Source organism: Castor canadensis, chromosome 2, assembly GCF_047511655.1.
Source record: "Castor canadensis chromosome 2, mCasCan1.hap1v2, whole genome shotgun sequence".
Taxonomy (NCBI): domain Eukaryota; kingdom Metazoa; phylum Chordata; class Mammalia; order Rodentia; family Castoridae; genus Castor; species Castor canadensis.
In genome coordinates this window covers 17,295,416-17,318,955 of record NC_133387.1, presented here as the reverse complement: position 1 = coordinate 17,318,955, position 23,540 = coordinate 17,295,416, and the positions used below count along the sequence as shown (strand labels likewise).

The following is a 23,540-nucleotide window of genomic DNA, read 5'->3' as shown; positions in this document are numbered from 1 at the left end:
AGGGGACCAGGAACTACAGAAAAGGTTAGATCAAAAAGAATTAACCTAGAAGGTAACACCCACGCACAGGAACTCAATGTGAGTCAATGCCCTGTATAGCTATCCTTATCTCAACCAGCAAAACCCCTTGTTCCTTCCTATTATTGCTTATACTCTCTCTACAACAAAATTAGAGATAAGGGCAAAATAGTTTCTGCTGGGTATTGAGGGGGGGGAGCCGGAGGGGGTGGAGTGGGTGGTAAGGGAGGGGGTGGGGGCAGGGGGGAGAAATGACCCAAGCCTTGTGTGCACATATGAATAAAAGAAAAATGAAAAAAAAAAAATAACCAGTGGAAGGAGTCATAAACTTCCACCTCCTGACTCCCACTTGGCTTTTTCCATCCAGTTTATCCTGGTGCCTCCTCACCTCTATTGCCTAATTTTCAGAGATATTGGGTATGAATTGTCCTGGAACCTGAGCACAAAACTAAGAATTTTGACACCTACTTTCTTTTCCCATTAACAGGCCACATTGCTCCCTATAGGTCTCACTTTTCCTCTCTGAACAAAAGTGACAACCAGTGTGAAATGAGATAATATATTTGTATTATATCAGCCTAATCATGGTGGGCCCATCTATGAAACCCCAGAAGCCCATGGGTCTAGGATTACCCTCTAATATGATACATCGATGCTCAGGGAATATGCTTTAAAATGCAGGTTTTTATTATATTCAGAGCTGATAAGTCCAAGAGATCAGGAGACAGCTGCTAAAGAAAAGATAGCTTGCTACACAGAGTTCCCAAGATGGGGGTGGGAGGGAGGCATGTTACATCACACAAGGCCACATGGAAAAACACCATGCTGACCAGCAGGCAGAGGGAGTGAGGGCAACATGTGGCCAAAAGCTTTTATTGTGGTTTACACAAGAACAAGCATGATGAGCAGGTTTAGGATTGGCTAGTTTGAATAATTTCAGTAGGTTCTGGGATATAGGGACCGCCCCAGGTGTCTGGTACCTGGTTGGGATGCTTAGGGCAGGGGGTTTTAGCTGCCCGGAGTGTGACAGCCCATAAGTGAGGTGGCTGGGGTAGGCTCTGGGTTGGTTGGTTTGCATATAAAATGTGTACTTCTAGGCCAGGAACAGCCCAGTCTTGACAAGGGTAGTCCCTCCTAGGACAGCAGGTTCTAGATGTCAAAGCTTCAGAAATGCAGCAAACAGAAAGGCATGGTTAAAGCATCATGTTCTCAAGTCAGTATTTACTCCCTTCACACATGGTTGGGCAGACTCAGCATGTGGACAGGGGACTTCCATCATAGGCCCCTTCTGTAGGAACAGAAGTAAAGGTCAAGGTGCTCAAAGTGAAAGGATGTGAGAGAGCGATAAACTCCCAAACTGGAAGCAGGGTCAGGCATGCTACTCAGATAGGGAAAAATAATACTGCAGGTAAGCATGGTTCATGACCTTAGACTCTAACATCCCAGGGCACTTTTCCTGAGACTAAATGAAGCCCCAAGCTCTCTGAGTGAAGAAAATTACATTTGGATCCAGACAGTGCAATGGAACGAAGATTATTCTGCTCAAGTGCATTGACCTTTATCAACTGTTTCATCAGAATTTCTGGAGCATGAATCTGTGTTAGGCATCCTCCGCAACTGTGCATAGGAAGAGGTGCATTCCTTTCTGGCTGAAGTCACAGTATCGCTCTCAAGCATCCAGACACAGGGAAAGAAAATCAAATCCATACACTTTTGAAAACTAGTTAGGGAATCGTTGTAAGAGATAACAAAAATAGCAGTCAGGCTGCATGAATCTCTAGAGAAAACTGTTTCTTTTCCTGTCACTGACTGAAAAAACAATTACACTCCTAATATTCCTCAAACTGAGACATGAATTTAGCACCACATAACATATAAATTGCTGGTTTGAGTCTCTTCTTGCACTTTGGCTAGGTAATCAGAAAAGAATAGTTAGGCATACATACCCAAACCCATGCTCGTAAGAAAGGCAAAATGCTTTTAAAACCACATTACCAGGGTTTTAAAGACTGGGCAACATTTACTATTTAAGAAAAATATTTATTTGCAAGAAATGGAAATACAAATGCATTACAATTTCAATTTATTTTTTTTAAAATAAGTACAAGTATTCTACAAAGCCTTTTTTTGGTATTTACTTAGCTATAATAAAGAATAAAAGGTCATAAAAACATGGCACTAGGACAGATAATAGACTCACAATGTACTTAGATTTAAACACTGTGGATCTATATAGCATGTTACCAGAGAGGAAAGCCTGGCTGTCAGCACAGACATTAAAGCTCACGATGATTGCAGTCCAGGTTCTGCTCACCACTGTGTGGAAAGGGCCACTCACAGAGTGTCACAGAGTGCTGGCACTTTCCAGACTCATGAAGCACTTTATCTGAAAGGGAGATTTTCTAAGCAGTATAGGCCAAGGGTGAAAAAGCTCATGTTTCTACCCAGTTGCTGAGCAAAGAATGGAATGAGAGCAAAGAAATGGAGCCTGGGCCCCTGGGTCCATTTTCCCACAAGCAAAATCTGCTAGCTGCAGCTCACAGATGATTGGGTGGAGGCTGACATCTGGGAGGCAAAGAACTGAGAACACTGCATAGCAGGGCCATCGCAGTAGGCAGAAGCTGTTTCCTGCCCAGAAAGCCTGAAAAAGTTAGCTGTGTGTCCTCAGAAGAGTCTGCTCGACCTAGTCCACAAATTACTGCACGTCCTGAATCACTTAGTTCTTTGTAACGATAGAGTCAACACTATTTACCTTTCACATTACCTATCACATTAAAAGACTTACTTATACCCAACACCTTAGTAAATACTTAAGAAATATTACTTCTCTTCCTTCTAGAAACCAAGACAAAACAAGGCATTCCTGAATTTTACATGGTCCCCAAATAATACAACAGGGAGTTGTTTTCCCCTGTGGTAAGCACTGACCCCTTCACCCAGAGGTAAGAAGCATTAATCTGCAAATGGGGCAAGTTCCCTCGCACTTAGAAAATGCTCTGCAGCGAGGATTTAGAATACCTTTAATCCCAGCTGACCATTTTTGTGATGTGATTGCTCTTCTACTAAATGGAATTTTTCTAATGGATTTAACCCTATTTCTTTTCCCCTGATGTGCAAATGTAATAGTGGCTCACTTTTAGGAAACCACTTGCAAGCCTTTGGAAAAAGCTTTCCCCATACTCACTTCAACACACACACACACATACACACACACACACATAAAACATCTCCCAGGGACAAGGGGTTCTTCACTCATCCTGGATTCATATATAAGGCACATTTGAGGCACGAAGAAGTACCTAAGAGGAATGTATATGTGAGAGAAACAGAGAGAGAGACACAGAGAGAGAGAGAGAGAGAGCTAGCACTTGGGGCTTTTGAAGAGCTACTGATTAACAGAGGTTTCCTCAGTCCCTCTTACTCCCCAACATTTCCCTGAGCTTCAGGCAGCACTCTTCCTTAGTAAAACTGAAAAGCCCAAGGTCTGACTGAATGAATGATCTGAAATTTGTTTCTGGCTCCTTCCCAGTCCTCATTTCACTGCCCCTCCTCCCAATCTCTCATATCACTGCCCCCCTGGGGAGCTCACTGTATCACACCTCTGCTGTCTCAGCTGAAATCTTCAAATAAAGAGACTCTCACTGGGGCACCACCTTTTAATGGCTTTGCAGGTCCTGCCAAGTTGAATGCAGGGATGCTGAGGTCTCTTACCCAGGTTTCTCGAGGACTTGACTCAACAGATACAACTTAGTGGATGGGGCAGATGAGGGGAGTCTCTTCCATTCCATGAGGTCAGGTTGGCAAGGCAAGCACAGATGGGCATTCCCAAACTGGGGATGGATGTCTCACTTCTGGACAGAGCACCCATGTGTACAAGACATGTGTGTCCAGAGAAGCTGCCCTGCAGAGTCCTCTGATTCCACCTTTCTGCTTTTTCTTGGTCTGAGCACACGGAAGGGAGGGACTATGAAATGCTAGAAAAAAATTTTTTAATAAAACACAGGTGACAAAAATGTTGGACACTGACTAAGAGTCAGAATAAAGAAGAATCAGTTCAATATTCTTATTCTATGGGCATATAAGATTCACAGCCACCTTTTGGCATCTAAGCTGAACCAAGATGAGTACAAAAAACAAAATCTAGCAATTATAGTTGGTTTGTAAATAGACTGAACTGAAAGCTGTGCTTTCAATCCTCAAATTAGGCCTCCAAATCAAAATCACTCATATTAACCAAAAGGTTATCTAATTTTTCCTACGCTGATGTCAAATCCCACCCCCACCTCCTGCCAGAAAGGAGCGACTTAGTTCAGCTGTCAGATTTTTATAGAACACTCTCTTTCTGTGAGCTAGACAGACTGCAGAGTCCTAGCAATTCACAGAGATTCCTTCTTAATGCTGGCACTGAGGCCTCTCATTTACAGGATCCATTTCTCAGTGCAAAGTTAAGAGTTGTGAAAAGAAACATGCTGAGGTGGGGAGCTGGGTTACTCAGGTCTCATCCAGGGGAAAATAACTTGGTCTGAATCTTTGCAAGACATCTCCTTCACTAGTGTAATCAAAGAAAGGGAAAACCGGTTTACATAATGGCAAAATATAACGGGCAGATTTATTGTTATAGCTTCTGGTTTCTCTAATGGTCTTGTATTTCTCAAAACTTAAGTTCAGGCACCAATGTCTGCCACTATTTGAAATCGTCAGAGCTAAAAATGAATTATTGACTGGTCTGCAGGTGAAGAAAACAAATCTACTGATATTCTGGGCTTTAACCCTTGACCAGAAAGCATGCACACATCATCCATAATTACTTGGAACCAATCTGGAGTTATGTGACTCTTCTGTGACCTCCTGGGAGGGAGCATTGCTTCACTCCCATTTCTCACTCAAGCCAGGAGTGGCGGGCAGAGGTTTTTCTCCTTAGAATAGCAATGTTGGCTCTTGGAAGTCCCCTTAAAGGGCCATATGAGCTCTCTGGCTAATGTCCCATGTCTCTAGTTATACATTCTGTGCTGGAAGGAGAGTTTCCCAGAGAAAATGTCCTGCTGTTTGGAGAGAGTGATGTCCAGCAAAGGCAGGTAGGTAGGGAAGAAAATACACTCTTCAAAGTACTAAGGATGAGGACAAGAAGTCTCCATTTTCTTCTCCCTCCTGAAGCAGAACAGTGGGTTTTCCACCTTGGCTATCTCGAAGTGCCCTAAAAACCCATTTGGTCAGCTGCAGTGAACAGATGGGCTGGCCCATTATCTCACTTCTGCCCTTCAATATGAACCCTTCCTTTTTCTTCACCCAAATTCTACTTAATCTTAGTGCCCTGCAGGCTGCCTATGTGTGATAAGGGCTTGGCATTTTAAAGAAAGTGATGGGTCATCTGTGACCAATGGTTACTAGACACAGGTCAGGCCCAGGAGGATCAAAAACCAGAGAGAGAGGAGCAAAGGGAAGCAGAAGCAGAGATTGCTAGCCATTCCTCAGTCTCACAGTCCAGGAACCTGAGCCCAATCTGGCCCTGGAAAGGAACATCAAGAACAATGCAGATAGCAGGGCTGTTAGGACAACAGTGCTCCCGATGTGGCTCTCACACACTGCAAGGTGAGCTTGGTTGTCTCCTAGAATGGAACCCTCTCTTTCACATAGGGGAGAGGGATCACTCCCAAAGGGACCCCAAAGGGACCCAGGCAGACAAAGGAGGGAGCTGCTTATAAGGCAATATGGCAAATGCTAATGACAACAAATCCTGTATCTGATATGGAATGGAAGGCTTGGTGTGGGCATAATTCCTCTTAATGCAGGCTCCAATGACCACACAGATGATGACGTATGCACGCGTGCGCGTGCATGTGTGTGTGTGAGAGACAGAGAGAAAGAGGAGAGAGAGAGAGAGAGAGAGAGAGAGAGAGAGAGAGAGAGAGAGAAAAGCCAAAGCTAAAGGCCCTTCAGCTGCTACTAAAAACAAAATACAAAATGTAAGCACATTTCCTACACAAAATCTTTTTACAAGCTAGGAAAAAAATACATAAGGAGAGTTTTCTATCTTATACAATAAAAAGGCAATTTCCATCTCTTATTTGTATGAAAGAGGAAAGTTTTTTTAACTACAAAAGTTATTTTTAACCATTAAAAAAAATAAAAGTAGGTTGGAGGTTAGGTTGTCTCTTTGGGTGAGCTGTAAAGTAGCCAAACCTGACTGTATGCAAAAGGTAAGAATATGGACACACAAACATCACTGACTCCTGCCCCCTTAATTGAAGCAGGCAGAGGGAAGGCAAGGAGGGAGGCCAGGGAGGAGCGCCTGGTAGGAATGGTTTTCAACAATGCCTGTGATTGGGGACAGGCTTCCCTTCTCTGTTGTGGGAACTAGAAAGCAATGGGCCAGAGCCATGGGTCTGAGCAAGGCGTTGCTCCATCATTCCCTCTGAGTCCATCCAATAGGGTGACACATGTTTAAGGGGATTCCTCAGTAATAATTACTTTATAGGCCTCCAATTTAAAAAACGAAAAGAAGAAAAAAATCATCTGGGAAGATTAGGGATCCCAAAGCCTAGGGGGCTCTCCTAGCTCCAAAGGCCAACAGAAGATTTGGCTACCTTGGATGGAGGCATTGAGTCTCTTCACTGTGGTTACCAGTGGGGAGCCTCAGCAAGCTAATAAATACTATTTACAAATGGGGAGGAGAAGCAGGGGAGGCAGAACTAAGGTCCTCCATGGGGAGGTAGGTGGGAGAGGTCCTATAAGCAAGATGATGGGCAGGTTGGCCTGGAGGAAAAGAGCCTGATGCCTTCAGGCATTGCACTTGCGGCCTGAGAATACCATGGGAGCCCAGGCTGCCTGCACCAGTGTAAGGCAGTCCAGTGGGGGCTCTAGAAGGCAGAGTGGAGGGAGGGTACTGGTATTATGCCCTGGCATATCCAGGGTTGACGGAAGCCTTTACACTAGAGACCTGGTGTGAACAAGGGAGAACAAGAGTCAGTGCTTTGCCAAATCCCAGCAGGTACCATGGCATTTTCTGGGCTAGAGTCTAGGGTCTCAACTGAACAAGAATCATCTCTTCTTCAAAGAGGGGTCACACCTCATGGGGGAGAATCTTTTGGCATGATGGGTGGAAACAAGCCTGCTTGTCCTACTCCCACCTACCCCCAAAATAATTTCCTATGGCAATAAGAGAAAGGGAGGGAGACATGCCAGCTCCCTTCTGCATGGAGTGACAGACATACAAGCAGAAACTCCAGGCTGGCCTCTCATCCCAAGCCTCTAACTCTAGTCCATGTCCTCAAGATCCAGTGGCCAAGAGGAAAAGCTTATGACAAAGGTGGTTTTGGGGTGTAAAGGTAGAGTTAAGGGAAGATGGAGGGTGGAGACAGCCTCCTTAGAAGGTGGTGTTCACCCTTCGGTCGAGTTCTACAACTTGAAGTGTTTCATTCCCCTCCAGTTTGGCACTGACCCTATGGAGAGATAAAAAAGAGAAAGAAGTATTAGTCACCAGCTGTTAGCTACAATTCTCATACTTCATTCAATGATTGCAACCCCATGGACTGGCCTAGGCAGTTTATTGTTGTTTATACTCCTAGTAGTAATTCTTTGCACCCTCCAAATCTCCTGCTATCATCTATATTCCTGCCTTTAACCCCATCTAAGAGTAGACTTTCCAGTCCTGAGGATACACAGTAATTTGATACTGACTTGTTATTATAAATTACTTTAAATTATTATATTTACTAAAGATACACAGTCCTATAACAAACTTTGGGAAGTAGAAAATGAAAGGATATGGGTTGATTCCCACTCTAGAAGAGCCAATAATCCAGATAAGGATTTTTTTAATGAATTAATTTGAGATAACACTAAACACATAATGGAAAATAAATACATTATCAAACTGTGTAATAGCCCAGAAAGTCTCCCAGCATTTAGATGGGAGCTAGGACAGCTTTGTTATCCAGGAGACCTCACAGAAAAAGTGGGATGTGAATGTAGCTTTCAAGTGATAGGCTTAGATAAGATTTGGATTCTGAAAGCAGCTGGCTCTTCTAGAGCTTCCAGTAGTTGCTCCAGATTTTCTTCATAATGGAAATAAAAATAGTGCCTTACCTCTTGGGGTAATTAAAAGGATTTATATGATAACATATTTGTAAAGGGCTTAACACAGTAAGCATTAGTAAATGTTAATGTATACATATAAAAGTCTATACAATTATAAACCTTCTTGTGAAGGGTTAGGAAAAGAAAGATGAAGAATCTGAAATGAAATCTTTCCTACTGATCCCAGAACAGCTTCATTTCTGAGAAGTCAAGGAACACAAGTCACCTTAATCACTAAGAGTATGCATATAGTCTTTCTTGTGCCGATCAGCCCACCCAGGTACCTCCTTCCTGCAATGAACATACTTGTGATCATATCAGCCTTCATGTTTTCAATAGAATTTCCTCCCACAATTATCTAAGAAAAACAACTCATGGAAAACTGGATCCAAATATAGGTTATTTTAAATATTGGAACACGTGCAGGCACAGTGCACTGTCTCTCAATATAAACTTCTGTCTATGGGCTGATTTTTGGATCCCTAATCCAAAAATGTAAACTCTGAAATGCTCCAAAATCCAAAACTATTTTAGCGCCAACAGAATGCCACAACTGAAGAATTCCACACCTGACCTCATGTGTTAAGTCAGTCAAAATGTAGGCAAGTGACAAATATTGTGTAAAAAGATCTCAGGCTATGTGCATAAGGTATGTATGAAACAGATGAATTTCATGTTCACACCTGGGTCTCATCCCTGAGATACCTATTATGTATATGCAAATATTTCAAAACCAGAAAAATTTTGAAATACAAAAAACTTTTGGTGCTGAGCTTTATTTGAAATAAAGGACACTCAATCTCAATAGGTATGAATTGACATATCCATATATACTAATATATAGCAAAACATTTATTTACTCTCTAGTTGGAAGGAAGCTTCAGAATGTATCTAGAAGGTACATTTGTACAGCAAGCCCTCTGCTGTTACCTGGGCTTTGAGGGGAGGGCCCCTCCTCCATGCCTTGGGGCCACCACTGTCAGCTCTAGGCTTGGGGGAACTTAAGGCAGCTGATGACCAGCAGCAGACAGTCCTCAGTGCCAGGTCCTGGTAGTGGGTCCTGAGAGAGCCAAGGAGCCAGTGTGTGCCTCTGAGAGACCCCCATGGCAAGTTGCTAACAAATATACCCCATCATCAGCCGCTAAAGAAGCTAGAGCTGTGCATTTAGGACTTACAAGTGCTGCTGCAGCTCCAACAGCACTGATTTCTCCAAGCTAGTCTCATTTGAGATAATGAAATGAGGAAGATCCACATCCGGCAGAGACTCCAGCCCTGAGGCCCTGAGCAGGGAAGAGCCTCTTTCCCAGCCTCCAAGCTCCCCAGCTGAGGTTGAGGTGGGTGGCTCCTCCAGGGGAGAATGCTCCTCATAGATCAGCAGGTTCCTGGATCTCACTGAGGACAGAGCAAAGCAACAGATGTTAGCAAAAGACCACAGGAGGTCTACACATTCCCTTAGTCCACATGCCCAGGGCCAGTGGCAGGTGACAACTGTTGTGTTCTCATTGCCCAGGGCTGAGAATCCCAAATGGATTTGACTTTCTCTAAAGGCTTCGAGATTTCAGAGTTTGTACTTTGAAAAATTACACCAATTATACAGTGCTGGAAAGAATTACAACAGAAAAGCAAATAAACTCAAAGCCAACTACCCCTGCTTTGAAAATAAAACTCCCCTCCTTACCCACCCATAACCATCTTGAGAAATCAATTCATGGCAAACAGGAGGCAAATACTTGACATGCCCAGACTCATGTCTGGCAAAAGAAGAAGCATCCCCAGTGAGTAGGTCTTGAACAGAGATAAGGTACAAGGCATTTTCATTTAGAATCTGGAGAAAAGATGCAAACCCAAAGCCATAAGTCAGAGACAATCTCTTTTGTTTTATAGGATAGTCACATAACTGGATAGTTCTACAGCAATTTTCCTCGACATAGAAATTCTGTTCCCATTGGCTTCCAAAATTTAGAGAGATATTCCCTTCAGGAAAAAGAACTTGCCCAAAGGCCCTGAAATTATTTTCTTGAATACCAGTACTTTTATCATATACCTGGATACACCTGTGAAGAACACAGACATTTCAGAACAAAATTGTGCCCAACCCAAATTCAGTACCTTCTAACTCCATGCTGGTTTTTATTAGCATATGTGTGTATTTACATACATATTCCATACTCAACACCCTGTATTTCTTAAGTAGACTATTACATACTTATTATCTAATACCCAAGTCTTAAAATTCTCTAAATCTTGGGCATAATGTTTTATAAGACAGACTGATTCTTTAATTTCATTTTATAAACTCTTACTATGGTAACATACAATTCCACTCAATGGAAGCAGAAACATAGAAGTTCTCTTAAAATGTCATAAAAGGCTAAATGCTCCCCTTACTCTGTCCCTCTCCCCTACCACAACTCAAGAGGAAGATGTCAGGACTTTTTCAGAAACATGGTCTGGTCAGCTTGCCAATTGTGCTTTGCAGAGCTCTGGAGATTTCCCAGGGCTGCCCCAGTCCAGTGGAGAGGTGCTCAAGGGGACCCAGCATGCTGGGCCTCAGAACCCCCATATGCAAATGGAGAAGTTCCACTTGTACCATTTTTTAAAACTCGAACTTTCACATAAGCCTCTTTTCAGATAGCTAGGAAACCAGGCTCTAGAGAAATGCTACAACACACTTCACAAATGGCTGAGTGCTGTCTTACCGACGGAGGCTGTGTATGGCTCCTGCAGGGAATGCTGGCTGGGCAGAGCCATCTTGGTGGCAGAAGGATAGGGCCCGTAGCCCTGAAAGAAGCTGCCAAATGCAACAGCAAAGCACAACACAACAACCTGGAGGGGGAGGAGAGAACATGGGAGCTGTGGATTGCAGACTCTTCACAGAAAATCTGTAGATCTGCAATGCCTGGGAGAGCCAAGGAGACAGAACCCCTCTTTCAGGAGGTAGAATGCACTCTCAGGCAGTGGCAGGCCAAGAAACAGCCTTGGAGTAGGCTGCATGGTCTTTCTCCAGCCACACGGCACTTGGCCTTAGCTAGGTAAGAGAGCCTGGAGACAGGGGACTGGCCAGAAGCAGTTCTTTCATTGTCCTTTTGTGAAACTCACCATGAGGCAGGTGCCTGTCTGCGTGCCGGCTAACTTGCAGGTGCGAGAAACCTTCCCCATCACCAAAGTCTGAAGCTTCTGGAGTTGCTGAAGGAGAGTCCTGCCAATGGTGACAAACAAAGCCAGGAAGGGACATGAGAGATAAAAGATAGTTTTGATGACTCTCTACGCTGGAAATTCACAGCACCAGAAGTCATTGCAGCTTTGGCCTGCATCTAAAGAGTCCTGTGGGCAGCTTCCTTGGGGAGAAAATATGGAGACCACAGAGCCCACAGAGCTCAGAATTAGCCTGAATAACACTGTAACAGCTTGTCCTGTTCTTGTGCTGCTCTAAGCAACGGGAGAGTACTCCCAAATGACCCCTGACAGGCTGTGTCCTGTTTGCTAGCCATTGTGAAGAAAATGGAACACTGACTGGATGGTTACTATGTTCTGAATGTTTGTGTTCCCCCCTCCTCAAATTCATATATTGAAACCTAGCCCCAATGTGATTGTAGTAGGAGTGGGGCCTCTGGGACGTAGGTAATAAGGATGGAGCCCTCACAAATGAGATTAGAGCTCTTTATAAGGGGCTGAAAAAAATGAGATTTTCCTTCAACCATGTGAAGACACAGCTAGAAGCCACCTTCTCTGACCCAAGAAGTAGTCCTTACTAGACACCAAATCTGCTAGCATCCTGATCTTGAACTGACCAGCCTACAGAACTATGAGAAATAAATTTCTACTGCTTAAAGTCACTCAAAGTTTGTAATACTTTGTTATAGTGGCCTGAATGGAGTAGGACAGTGGCAATTAAGAAGAGACTTATTTAATTTAACCAAGAGATAAGAACTAATGAAAATGGAAGAAGAAAAGCAAAGAAGAGAAATGACTAGCAAAGCACTGAAGGAGCGGGCAGAGGTGGTGACTGTGGCTGGAAATGGCAACAGACATTCAGACACTGAAGATGGCGGTGGGGTGGGGAGGGGAGAGAGACAGAGAGAAGGGACAGTTTTAAGGGGGCAGACAGCTATTGCTCCTCATGCCTAGTGATGGATCTTGAAGGTTCACAGAACCTCCTCACTCAGAAACCAAGCCAAAATACAAAACAGCAAAGAAGCAAAAGAAACCAGCTTATCTGGACCCTCGAGCTTATAGCCAGGGATCTTGGAAAACAGCCTCTGACATTCATCTTTTTCTAGGAGAAGACAGAGAGGAGAAGTTTAAAAAAAAAAGAAGCTGGACAACTGTGTATCCCCTTAAAAGGGAAAAGTTTGGGGATGAGGATGATGTTACATGCTCTGTACGACATTAGGACAAGCAGACAGTGAACTTCTTTCAAGTCCTGAACACAGCAAGGCATGGACAAGAATCTGACACCACATCCTCCTGATCAGAGCATCTGGGTGGAATTCCAGGTGAGCTGCATTCAGAGATGAAACCCCTTCCCAACCCTTACCTCTTTTACCCAAGTCTAATACACACTGCAAAGTGGAAAGATGTTACAAGCAGACACTTTTCCTTGAGTTCTCAATAATTTTCAGAAAATTCAGATGGTGATGTCATGTGAGAGAGCTATGCAAGTTCACTGGAAATCATCAGCAAATCATTCATTTGCAGAATTCTGGGCTTTCATAGCTATCTTGCATCTTATCAGTCTATCCTCTGAAGAGCTTTTAAACACTAAAAATATAAGCAGGTTTTTTTTTTTTTTTACCCCCAGGGTTTGCAACTTCTCCTCTGGCAAGTCCCAATGAAGAAAGTTCTCTCAGTTTAAGCAATTAAGGGCAGGTTGGCTTCAAGAATGGTATTGCTCTTAGCAGTTTAAATGGATTAAGAATGGTGGGAGAAATGGAGCAGCCCCCAGCACAGGCAGAGAAAGCTTCTAAACTCAAAAACTCCCATGTGGCCCCACCTATGCTGCATTTTTGTCTTGTGGAGCAATTTTAGTTTAAGAAAGCAAAATCATGGCAAAATAGTTTCTGCTGGGTATTGAGGGGGTTGGGGGGAGAGGGAGAGGGCGAAGTGGGTGGTAAGGGAGGGGGGTGGGGGCAGGGGGGAGAAATAACCCAAGCCTTGTATGCACATATGAATAATAAAACAATAAAAAGAAACTATTTAAGGATCTGAAAAAAAAAAAGAAAGCAAAATCATTCATCCATTAATTGGTATCATTAATTTATTTTCTGTTCAATGTGAAGATTCTTTTTGTACTTAATTGTTTGTTTTTTTTGGTTCTGGTTACATGAAAGTATGGCCAGGTGTAGTTTAGGCATGACTTATGTTTATATGTATTCAGGTACGATAGTCTTTGAACGCATTCTGTATGTTACCCAAGGCTGAGAAAGACTTACAACATGATTGTTTAAAATTGTAAGAAAAAGTGTGCACCTTTTTCACCTCATCAAACCTTTTCTCTCTTCTCCCAGGACTTCCCCCCAAACACCTCCCTCCCACCCACCGTCACGGTACTCTTTTAACACTGAAAGCTGAGTCAGTTGTCTACTGCTCAACCACTTCCAGAGTAGCATCCATTCTCTCAGAACTGAGATGTTGCTGGCTGTAGCACATATGCATTGACTGCCATTTGGAATGCCAGCCCCCAACCCTTACCGGGTTCTCCCTGCCAGTATTCCTGGAAATCCTGGGGCAGATATGTAGGTGACTCCACTGATAGACCACATGGCACAAACACTTTTCTCTCATATGCTGGCCACCTCCATGGTACCAATCCATATGGTCTTGGCTTCCTGGTAAACTATGGCCAGGGGCCTCCTTGCTTCCTCAGTCTGCTGAAAAGTCACTTCTTCAAGTGATGGCTGCCATTTTTTTCTTGGTACCTCAACTATGCAATGAGCACTCCTGCTACAGGGGTGCTGATGGCCTCCAGGTGCTGAAGCTTAGCTGTGCTCTGTGCATCCAGCCTTCAGTTAGATGGGAACTTTCCAGATGGTACTAATGCCCTATTACTTTTGCTCCAAGATTTTAAGGTGCTTTGGAAGTGAAACCACCCTTACTATTTTTAGCCAACAGTCCTTGTTTACTGCAAACATCCCACACTTCCTCTTTGCCCATCCCTGGCTTCTTGCCTGGTCTTTAGAGTGTGAACTGCTAAGAAAACAAATTCCACACAATATTTGGAATCACTCCTCCCTTCTAATTTCTGATGAGATAGCTGTGTCTGTTCCCCCTTTCCTAGGACAAAGACTCTCCCAGGAGGCATCATGGTCCAATATACCTTAAGGTAAGACACCCCTCCACACACCCCACCCCATCTGCACTTAGAGATGTAAATGCTACAAGTTTGGAAGAAGGACCATTTAGGTCTGACTAGAAAAAGCAGGAAAGGCTCTGTGCTTGCTAACCGTAGAGTGCTTCACTTGGCATGCATCAGCAAATCCTTCCCAAACTCAAAGATGATTATATGCTGAATCCATTGCAAATGAAAATGGTTGTTTAATGGTCCCTGATTTCTAAGAGTTTATAATCCAGCTCTTTAAGATGAGCAAACATGGAGTTTAAAATACATATTTTGAATTTTGAATTTTGGTGGCATGCAACAATGCGTGATAATGGGCTATTTGCTATTGCTTCTCCCATGTGAGTTGGTGAAGGGAAAATGAACTAATGGTGGAAATGACAACACTCCAAGGCCCCATCAATCAGCAACCCTGAAACATCTCACCAGAGTAAAGTGGATTCACTCATTCTCCCTCAATATCTAAACAGGTTCCCTAGGTCCAAGAAAGTTTGGGAAATTCAAGTATATTCATTCCTACAAAAACATCCCCCAAAATTAACAGTGATTGAGTTCTAGGTACTGAATATGCTACAATACTAAGCATATTTGAGATTGACTCAAAGTCAATCTAATTGCAGTTAGATTGGTCTCCACAGTGCCATAGTCAATAACCTAATATAATTAATAACAAAACACTTCTTAGTTAAATAGATTTTTCTTGAATTCAGTTACATTAATGTCACATTGTCAGTAGCCTGACAGAGAGATATGTCGACTCTTAGAGAGGAAAATGTCACTATTAAAAAAGGACTAAACCATAGAAGGGAGAACTACAAAAGAAAAATCCCAGACACAAATAAAGAGCCACAAGTAAATCCAGTCCAAATGAGAAAAATACTAACAAAATGTCACTGATAGTGACATAGATAAACAGCATAAGGGTAAATAAACATTTCATAGTATATCTTGAGATATATCAAAGATAAAATGCAGATGATAGACAAACGAACCTAGGGTACTCCTTGCCCTACTTCAGGTATCAGAAAGCCAAGCACAGGTTTTATTTAGAAAAATGGAAAAGATAAGAACTTTCCCTCTGTGAGATATCAAAAAAGTGGATGAGATGGTTTTAGGACTTCTCAGCTGGGACAAAGATAGCAGAACAGGAAGATGGACTCTAATGGTAAAGGAATCTGAGTTTAGACTTCAGTACCACTGCTATGTGCTTCTGAGCTTGTGCAGCTAAGCAAAGTTAGTTTCCTTCACCACATCCGTTAACAGGATAGAGGGAGAGTCACTCCTCCCAGGGAACTACAGGTTTGCTGAGGCAAACACATCTTTGAAAAGCACTTGCTATCTCCTTTCCCTGATGCTAGATGAAATGAGCCCCATTCACTGGCTCCCTACCACCTCATAACTGACAGGCTGGTCAGAGACAATGTGGTACTTTCTCTGATGCCAGCGGGACATCTGTCATGACCTGCAGCATTGAAAATTTGAAGAGCCACCATCCTGCTTGTGCAAAAGGCTGAGTAGAAAAAAGGCAGCCATCAATTGAAATGGAAACATTATTTTAAAACCAAAGCTATGAAAAGTCAACCATAGGACAGACCCACAGTACCTTCAAGGCGCAACATACAATTCCCCTTCCTAATGATATTTTAAGTCATCAGTGATCATGGCTAATTATGACTTAATGAATTCTTGGGCTTCTGGGAGCAAGGTCTTAATTTAGAGAAAGAAATACTCTTAGCATACACTTATCTGGGCCAACAGATTTTTCACAACTTGTTAAATTGGAGTGCCCAACACTTGATTGAAATTGTAGATTTTGTCCTATGGTGGGATGTAAAAATAAACTTAGTGGTTATCCTCGTATAGTTCCTTGCAAAAGAGCAGTCGAAGGCAGCTGCCAGCCTTGCCCAAAATAAAAGCATCGCCCTGTGTCTTGCAAGGCATATCAAGGGAAATTGGGCAAAACAGTCAAAAGCATCCAAGAGTGAGAGACACAATCTTACAATAAGTGGGAAATACATCACCAGCCCCATATGTCAGCTTTGTATTTGGTTTGATTTTGTTTTCTCCCATTTTCTTTATTTACAGGAGGGAGAGGGTGGAAGAGAGCAAGAGAGTCATACAGTTATTATAGGTGACGCTGAATGGTCACCTACCAGTGTCAGAAAGCAGAACTCAGGAAAAAGAATAAACTGGTGCGTCCCAGTTACCTGCTATGTTGGGAGGTTGAGCCGGGCCCCTCTCTAGACATACCTTCCTTCAAATCTTGCAACACACCTGAACTAGAAGTGGAACTCAGTGGTGATGATGTGTGTGCACAGGTGTTAATCAGCCTCCTTCAGAGGTGAAAGAACTTTTTGTATTCCTTATGGGAGCACCTAGAGCAGTAATTTCCAATGCCCATTAGTGGACTGTGAAATCAGTTGGGTTGTGATTTGTGTAACTTTTTAATAATAAAATAGAACATGTGATGTTAAAGGACATCATCACACAGAGTATATAACTTTTTTGGTGGGGGTTTCGGGGGTTTGAATTCAGGGCTTTGTGCTGCTAGGTAGGCATTCTACCACTTAAGTCAGTCTTTTGTTTTGTTTTAGTTATTTTTCAGATAGGGTCTTGTGCTTTCAGCCTGGACTGAACTTGGACCTCAATCCTCCTACCTATGCCTCCCTCATATCTGGGATACAGACGTGAGCTCCATGCCCAGCTTGTTTGTTGAGATGAGGTCTCAGTAACTTTTTGCCTGGACTGGACTCAAACTATGATCCTCCCATCTTTGCTTCCCAAGTAGATGGGATTACAGCCACTGAACCCAGTCCAGTAAACAACTATTAATTGGTGAAATGTGCACATGGGTTTGCTACAAAATGTATACATATATGTTCATATGGTATGTCTGGTGTGTCACTTATATGACATAAAACGTAAAATGATTTTAAAGTCATTTATCTAGTGCACATGCACAAAAAAATGTACCAGTGAGTATTAAGGTGCCTCATGATGCAACAGATAAGCATATGTGTCCTTCTCAGGCAACATCCTACTGCGTCCCTCCCCAGCTTGCCTCAGCTCAGTCATGTAAAGCTAGTGCCCAGCAAGTTCTGAAGGCTAGGACAGAGCATCCAGATATGCTGAAACCGCTTCCTCAAGCGGGGGAGGGGAAGGGATGCAGTGGTAATGTACAGAAATTCTACACATTCCATAGAAAGATCACAGAGCAATCATGATCTCAAAAACTATTAAAAACTAAAGTGTGACATCTACAAAAGACAACCACACTGCCAATGCTCCTAAACTCTGAGTTAATACTTATTTGCTGTGATCTCTTACTTAAATTTTGAGGGTTGTTCATGGGACTATAAATGAAAAAGAAAAAAAGAAGAGTATGAGTCATCTCCTTTTCTTTCTGAGTGATTGCTACATTACAGATTTGCTTTGCAGGGACCAAAAGTCCCTACAAATTACTGGTCCAGGAACACAAAAAGAGAAAATTCTAGAATGTTTTCTGGGGCTATGGAACTTACTACTAAATTACAAATTTACACTAAAATGACTTTCTAATCTCCTTGGGGGAATATAGACTAGTGCTCAACAAGTCTTCCCTATGGTGGGGGAAAAAAAACATACACCAAAATGAAAGTCTACAAAAAAGCAACTTGGGTTACTCCTCTGTCCTTGAAGGTGTCTCTGGATATGGCAAAGGGCAGGCTCAGCCAGTAACCATCAGTCCAGAAGAGGTGAAGAGAACTCACACACAGAAGATCTTAATGCATGTAAGGAGACATACACAAAACTCTCGCACATGGACACAGCTGTGTAGGCTACACAAATACACCAGAAGAGCCAAAATACAAATGTAGTGAACTTAGCTGGAAAGTCCTGGACTAGGAATCATATAGAGGTTTTAAAGAACAAGAAAAGTAGGCTTTAAAAAGGACTCTAGCTAAGAGAAGGGCCAAAAAGTGAAGGAATTTTCACTACTGATCATATCTTTCATAGAGATAGATGGAGTCTGGGAAAAAGTACACATCCTACACATTTTAAGGTTTCTCCTCACCCTACTCCAAGCCAGGCACACTGTACACAGGCCGCTCTCAACACTGGTGCCTCTACATAACTTTGAATTTAGAAATCTTGGCCTCCCCAGGGTTCTTCACCACAATGTGCTGGGATAGATAGAACCACCCAGCTGCAACCTGCAACCTGTTCCCCTTATCTTCCCACCCCTGGCTCTGACCCACGCTGCAGGGGAGGAACAGCTCTAAGGTCTTCTTCATAGCATCAGAAGAAATCAGGAGCTGTTCTACATTGTACACCACTATTAAAAGGCCCCATCTGCTCTTTTATATGGGCCACTTCTTAGAGTTGATTAGGAAGCCTATTACCTGGAGAGGTGAAGTAATGGCTCCTTCTGGGAAAAAAAATCAGGCTTATTTACTACTTGCTATAGAAGCAGTGGGTTCTCCAAGCTCAGAGTTCCTTCACTATGTCACAAGCCCATTGCGAGCACAGCATCCACTGAATCTATTCTGGAACAAAGGGGCAAGAGAACCCTGCAAATACACTGGTGCCCATACAACCTGCTGGGCTGTGAATAACAGAATCCTCTGAATCAGACCCAGGAATCTCATGTCTTGTATAGTAAGGTCAAATGGAATCACAGTCTGACATACCATGAAGGATCTTGTGCACATACCGGTCCCAATTCCAACTCCATACACAGCCCTTGAAAGAGCTGTCTGTAGCCACCCCATTGGCTGCAGGGGTGCCCATTGGTCATTCAATTTACCCAACAGAAAACAGACTTGGGGTAGAAGTCTGCATAGACACCAGAAACAGGCTAAGACCCTTTGGTCAAAGAATTCCAGGATTCCAGCTATCTAGAAGGGTGAGTGCTCTGGGCAGGCACATGGCACATCCCTTTGGTCCTGCTGACTGCAACTCCCATGTTGATTGTGTGGCTAGAGGAGAGACAGAACAGGGTCCTCTCCAACACTGGGTGCATGGCAAGGGCCCTCTCGTCCAGGTCTAAAGTTGTCCCATGCTGGGTGGAGGGAGAGGAGAACACAGCACAGGAGATGCAGGTAACGATCAAATTGAAAGTGGCTGAATTCTAGTTCCCATTTTACCTTTGAATGTTTTGGGTGACTTCAATGAGCCTCAGCCTCTATTCCTGTAAAATGTAGTGATTAAATAAAGATGATCTCTAAAGTGCATTTCAAGTCTAAGCTCCTATGAGTCTACATATCAGGACTGGAAGAAAGGGACTGTAGCTCATAGCCTAGAGAGGCAGAAGAACAAAACAAGTAACAAATGGAACAAACTGAGCCACAAACACCTAAAGGCGATGGGCTAGGTAGCATATGTGCATCACTTATGCAGAACAAAAGGAGATAAGAGGGAGGAAAGAGAAGGACGTCTCAGGAGTGAGACAAGAGCACAGCTAGACTAAGAGCTAGCAGCTCAAGAGATCAATGATAAGCTTAGAGCAGCAGAGAGGATTCTCCAAGTAGCCCCACATAGGCACCGCCTGGACTTTGGTAAGTGCAAATTCATTTCCTGATTGAGCTCCAGAAGAAGGGCCCCCTGGGAAACCATCTCACTTCCACCTTCCACCTTTCTTTATGGTGTACCATCAGTGGACCATCTTAGCCAAGGCAGCATGAAGGTGTGTTCACATGTGCTGGCTCTGCTCGAAGAGGCTTCTGGTGGAAGGCTGGAGAGAGAGGTGATGAGGGTGTCATTTTCCCCTGGCCAGCCCTGTTTCTGCCCAGTGTGCTGAGCTCACATAAAAGAGCCCTTTTCCCTAAACCAATAATATGCTAGAAGTCTGCTGATGAGCCCAGTGTAAGCAAAATATTCTGGATCAACTGATAGTCCAAGCATACCTATTCATCTGGAGGGATGGGAAAGGGCTCTGTGAAGTGTGGCCTGGAGCTGGCAAAATGTAAATGGCATCATTTTCCTTTAATTTGGTCTGTAATGCAATGCCCACTCACCTTTCCCGCCATGTCAAACCATATGAAACAAATGTACCCAAGGTTTCCCAAGCACTTCTGATGACCCAAGGTCCTGTCCATACATTGAAGTCATATCTACTTTTGTCCAGCTGCCTCCAAAGGATAATGATGCAAAAAGCATCAACAGCAGCATAAACACAGCTGTGCATTCGTTCAGTCCAGCCCTGTGCTTAGTTCAAACACAGTGTGATGTGACTAAGGCTCCAAGCATCTTCCCTTACCACATGCCCCAAACATTAGCTCCCTTCAGCAAGCTTTGGCACAAAGGATTACCAATGTTTACCCTGTAGTCGTTTTAATTACTGTGGTGTCCTCAGAGCAAGGGGAGGCCCTTGGCAGGAAACAGGAAGAAAATGGCAGAAAAAAAGTGGGAGGGACTGTAGGATCACCATTCATTTCAACAAAAGTATCTCTGTTTTTATTTACTTGCCTCTTAAGCTAAAGTACATTAAAAGCCACTGGTCTTGGATATTATGACCTTACGAGCTCCTGTACAAAATTATCCTTGAGAAGATTGTAATGAATCAAGCGTCAGCCATTACCACATGAAAAGGTTGCCCACAAGGAGAAGTAAGTTTGAGGGGAGAGAAGTTGGAGCAGAACACACAGGGCCATTGTAGAGAACTACAAAGGAGGCTCCCAGAAGTCAAGGGATGCTAGGGACTGACAGGTAGTGACAAATGTTCCTTATTTTATAAGCAAAAGAAGCCAGAGAAAGGTAAATACTGCATGTTGTCACTTATATGGAGAATATTTTTTAAAAACTCAAATTCAGAATCAAGAGAGTAGAAGGTGGTTGCCAGAGGCTGGGAGGTGGGGAATGGGGAGATGTAAGTTAAAGGGTGCAGAGTTTCAGTTGTAAGATGAGTAGGTTCTGTGGGTAGAATGGACAGCAGGTGCCTAGCACTATAATGCTAACATCTTAGGTCTTAAGCATTTGCAGAAAGAGAGGGAAAGAGGGAGGAAAGTAACAATGTGAGGGATGGGGTATATTAAATTGACTGTGGTAGTTAAATCCTATCATTGTGCCCCACACTAGCTCTCTTTGGTAGGGAAAGGATTGACAGAGTTTATCCTGTAGTCATTTTGCTTACTGTGGTGTTCTTTGAGCAAGGGGAGGCCCTTGGCAGGAAATAGGAAAAGGCAGGAGAGAAGTGGGAGGGACTGTAGGAGCACCACCCTGTTTTAAGGAGAACAGCTCTGTTTTTACTTATTTGCCTCTTAAGCTGAAATGTGTGAAAAACCACTGCCATATCAAATCATTGCACTGTACACTTTGAAAATATATGATTTTACCTGTCAGTTACAACTCAGTAAAGCTGAAAATAAAACGAGACAAACAAAAACGTCTCCCTGCTTTAACAGGTGGCCTAGGCTAGCCCTGGTCACTCTGAGTAACAGCCGTCTGTCAGGGAAGGCTCAGACATTGTTATAAGGTAGAGTTTTTAAGTGGAGGTTCAAATAAGGATTCTGTAGAAATACAATGATGGGAAAATACGTCCAGTGTATTTTCTTAAATGAAAACACTTTTTAATTAATGCCTATGTACAACATAAATACATCCATATAAAATATTCCAAGATGTAACTACACCTTAAGCAAAAGGATTGTGAGTTTTTAAGGTATGTTTTCAAAAAGAAATTTTTAAATGGGCATATATTAGGTGTGCATCTTTTTTTTAAGTTTAAAAAAATATGAAAAATGTGAGAGGGACTGCATCAAACTAAAATGTGTTTGCACAGACAAAGAAATAATCAACAAAATGAAGAAGCAGTCTATGGATTGATAGAAAATATTCACAAATCATATAAATCATAAGGGATTAATATCCAAAACACATAAGAAACATACAACTCAATAGCTAATTAAATGAATAAACAAACAAGTAGGCAAAGGATCTGAACAGACATTTTGGCAAGGAAAATATAAAAACATCCAACAGATATATGAAAGGGTACTCAACATCACTAATCAACAGAGAAATGCAAATCAAGATTGCAGTAAGATATCACCTCACACCCATTAGGTAGCTATTATCAAACAGACAGGACATAGCAGGTATTGGCAAGGGTACACTATTGATATGTAAATTGATACAGCTCTTATAAACAACAATATGGAAGTTCCTCAAAAAATTTAAAACAAACTATCATGTAAGCCAATGATCCCACCAGTGAGTATACACCCGAAAGAAATGAAATCAGCACTCTACAGAGATATCTGTGCTCTCACGTTCATTAACGATGGAAACTTTTACTTCAGAAAAAGATTCTGCTAATAACTGAAGCCATGAATGAATTTTATGAAGCTATTTCCAGAACCCTTAAGGGTTGATCTGTCTAGACAATTACTGAAAATTGCAGATAACCAGAGAAAAACAGAAAACCTGTTTTAGTACCTCCTGATGAAAGAATGGGAGTCACTGAGCTGATGAAGAATTTGTTCCAAAAATCAAAACCAAAACAAAGTATAGTTTATTGTGAACTGTGATAAAATGGCACCACAAGGATGTTAGGACTGGAGAGACTGCAGGATGACTGACTCAGTTCTTTACTAGAAAACCAAGCAAAGATGTGAGAATCTACAGGTAAAAGATAAAAAGATTAAGTGTTAGTCATATCAACCAGGTCAAACACATGGACTTGGGTATCTCATTTAAGCCAACAAGCAAAAATAAAAATGCAAGATAATCAAGGAACAAATAAACAAAAACAAAAAGAAGATAGGGCAGCAGCAGGGAAGGGAAGCCGGCCAGACCCTTTCCCAGGCCAGATGGAAGGCCCTTCTTCCTTACAGGAACCTCTTGGCCCCAACACAGCCATGCTTGTGGTTTCTGCTGCCCCCATGTGGCCAAGGGAAGGCCTGACAGAAAAATCCCAAAACAAAAGAAATCCTGGACACACACTCCTATACCAACTTTCATAGATTCCTCTTCCCCTTCTCCCCAATTCATAGCCAAGATTTTTCCCACTTATTGAAATTGGGCTTCCACAGCAGTAGGTGTCAAGGTGGGGTGCCAGGAACTCCTATCTGCACAGAATGTTAAAAAAAATATGGCTATGGACCCTGGCTACGCAGAAGGATCCAGAGAA

At 42.8% G+C, this 23,540-nt stretch overlaps 1 protein-coding gene across 1 annotated transcript in view; it reads right to left on the bottom strand.

Moving 5' to 3' along the window:
• Positions 1-2,037: 2,037 nt before the first annotated feature.
• Positions 2,038-23,540, bottom strand: part of Creb3l2 (cAMP responsive element binding protein 3 like 2) — a 109,933-nt gene continuing 88,430 nt past the window's right edge. The window contains exons 9-12 of the mRNA XM_020185860.2: positions 11,194-11,293; positions 10,794-10,920; positions 9,270-9,486; positions 2,038-7,457 (exon numbers count right to left, since the gene is read on the bottom strand). Of these exons, the coding sequence (XP_020041449.1) occupies positions 7,382-7,457; positions 9,270-9,486; positions 10,794-10,920; positions 11,194-11,293 (520 nt within the window). The 3' untranslated portion in view covers positions 2,038-7,381. The remainder of the gene's footprint in view (positions 7,458-9,269; positions 9,487-10,793; positions 10,921-11,193; positions 11,294-23,540) is intronic.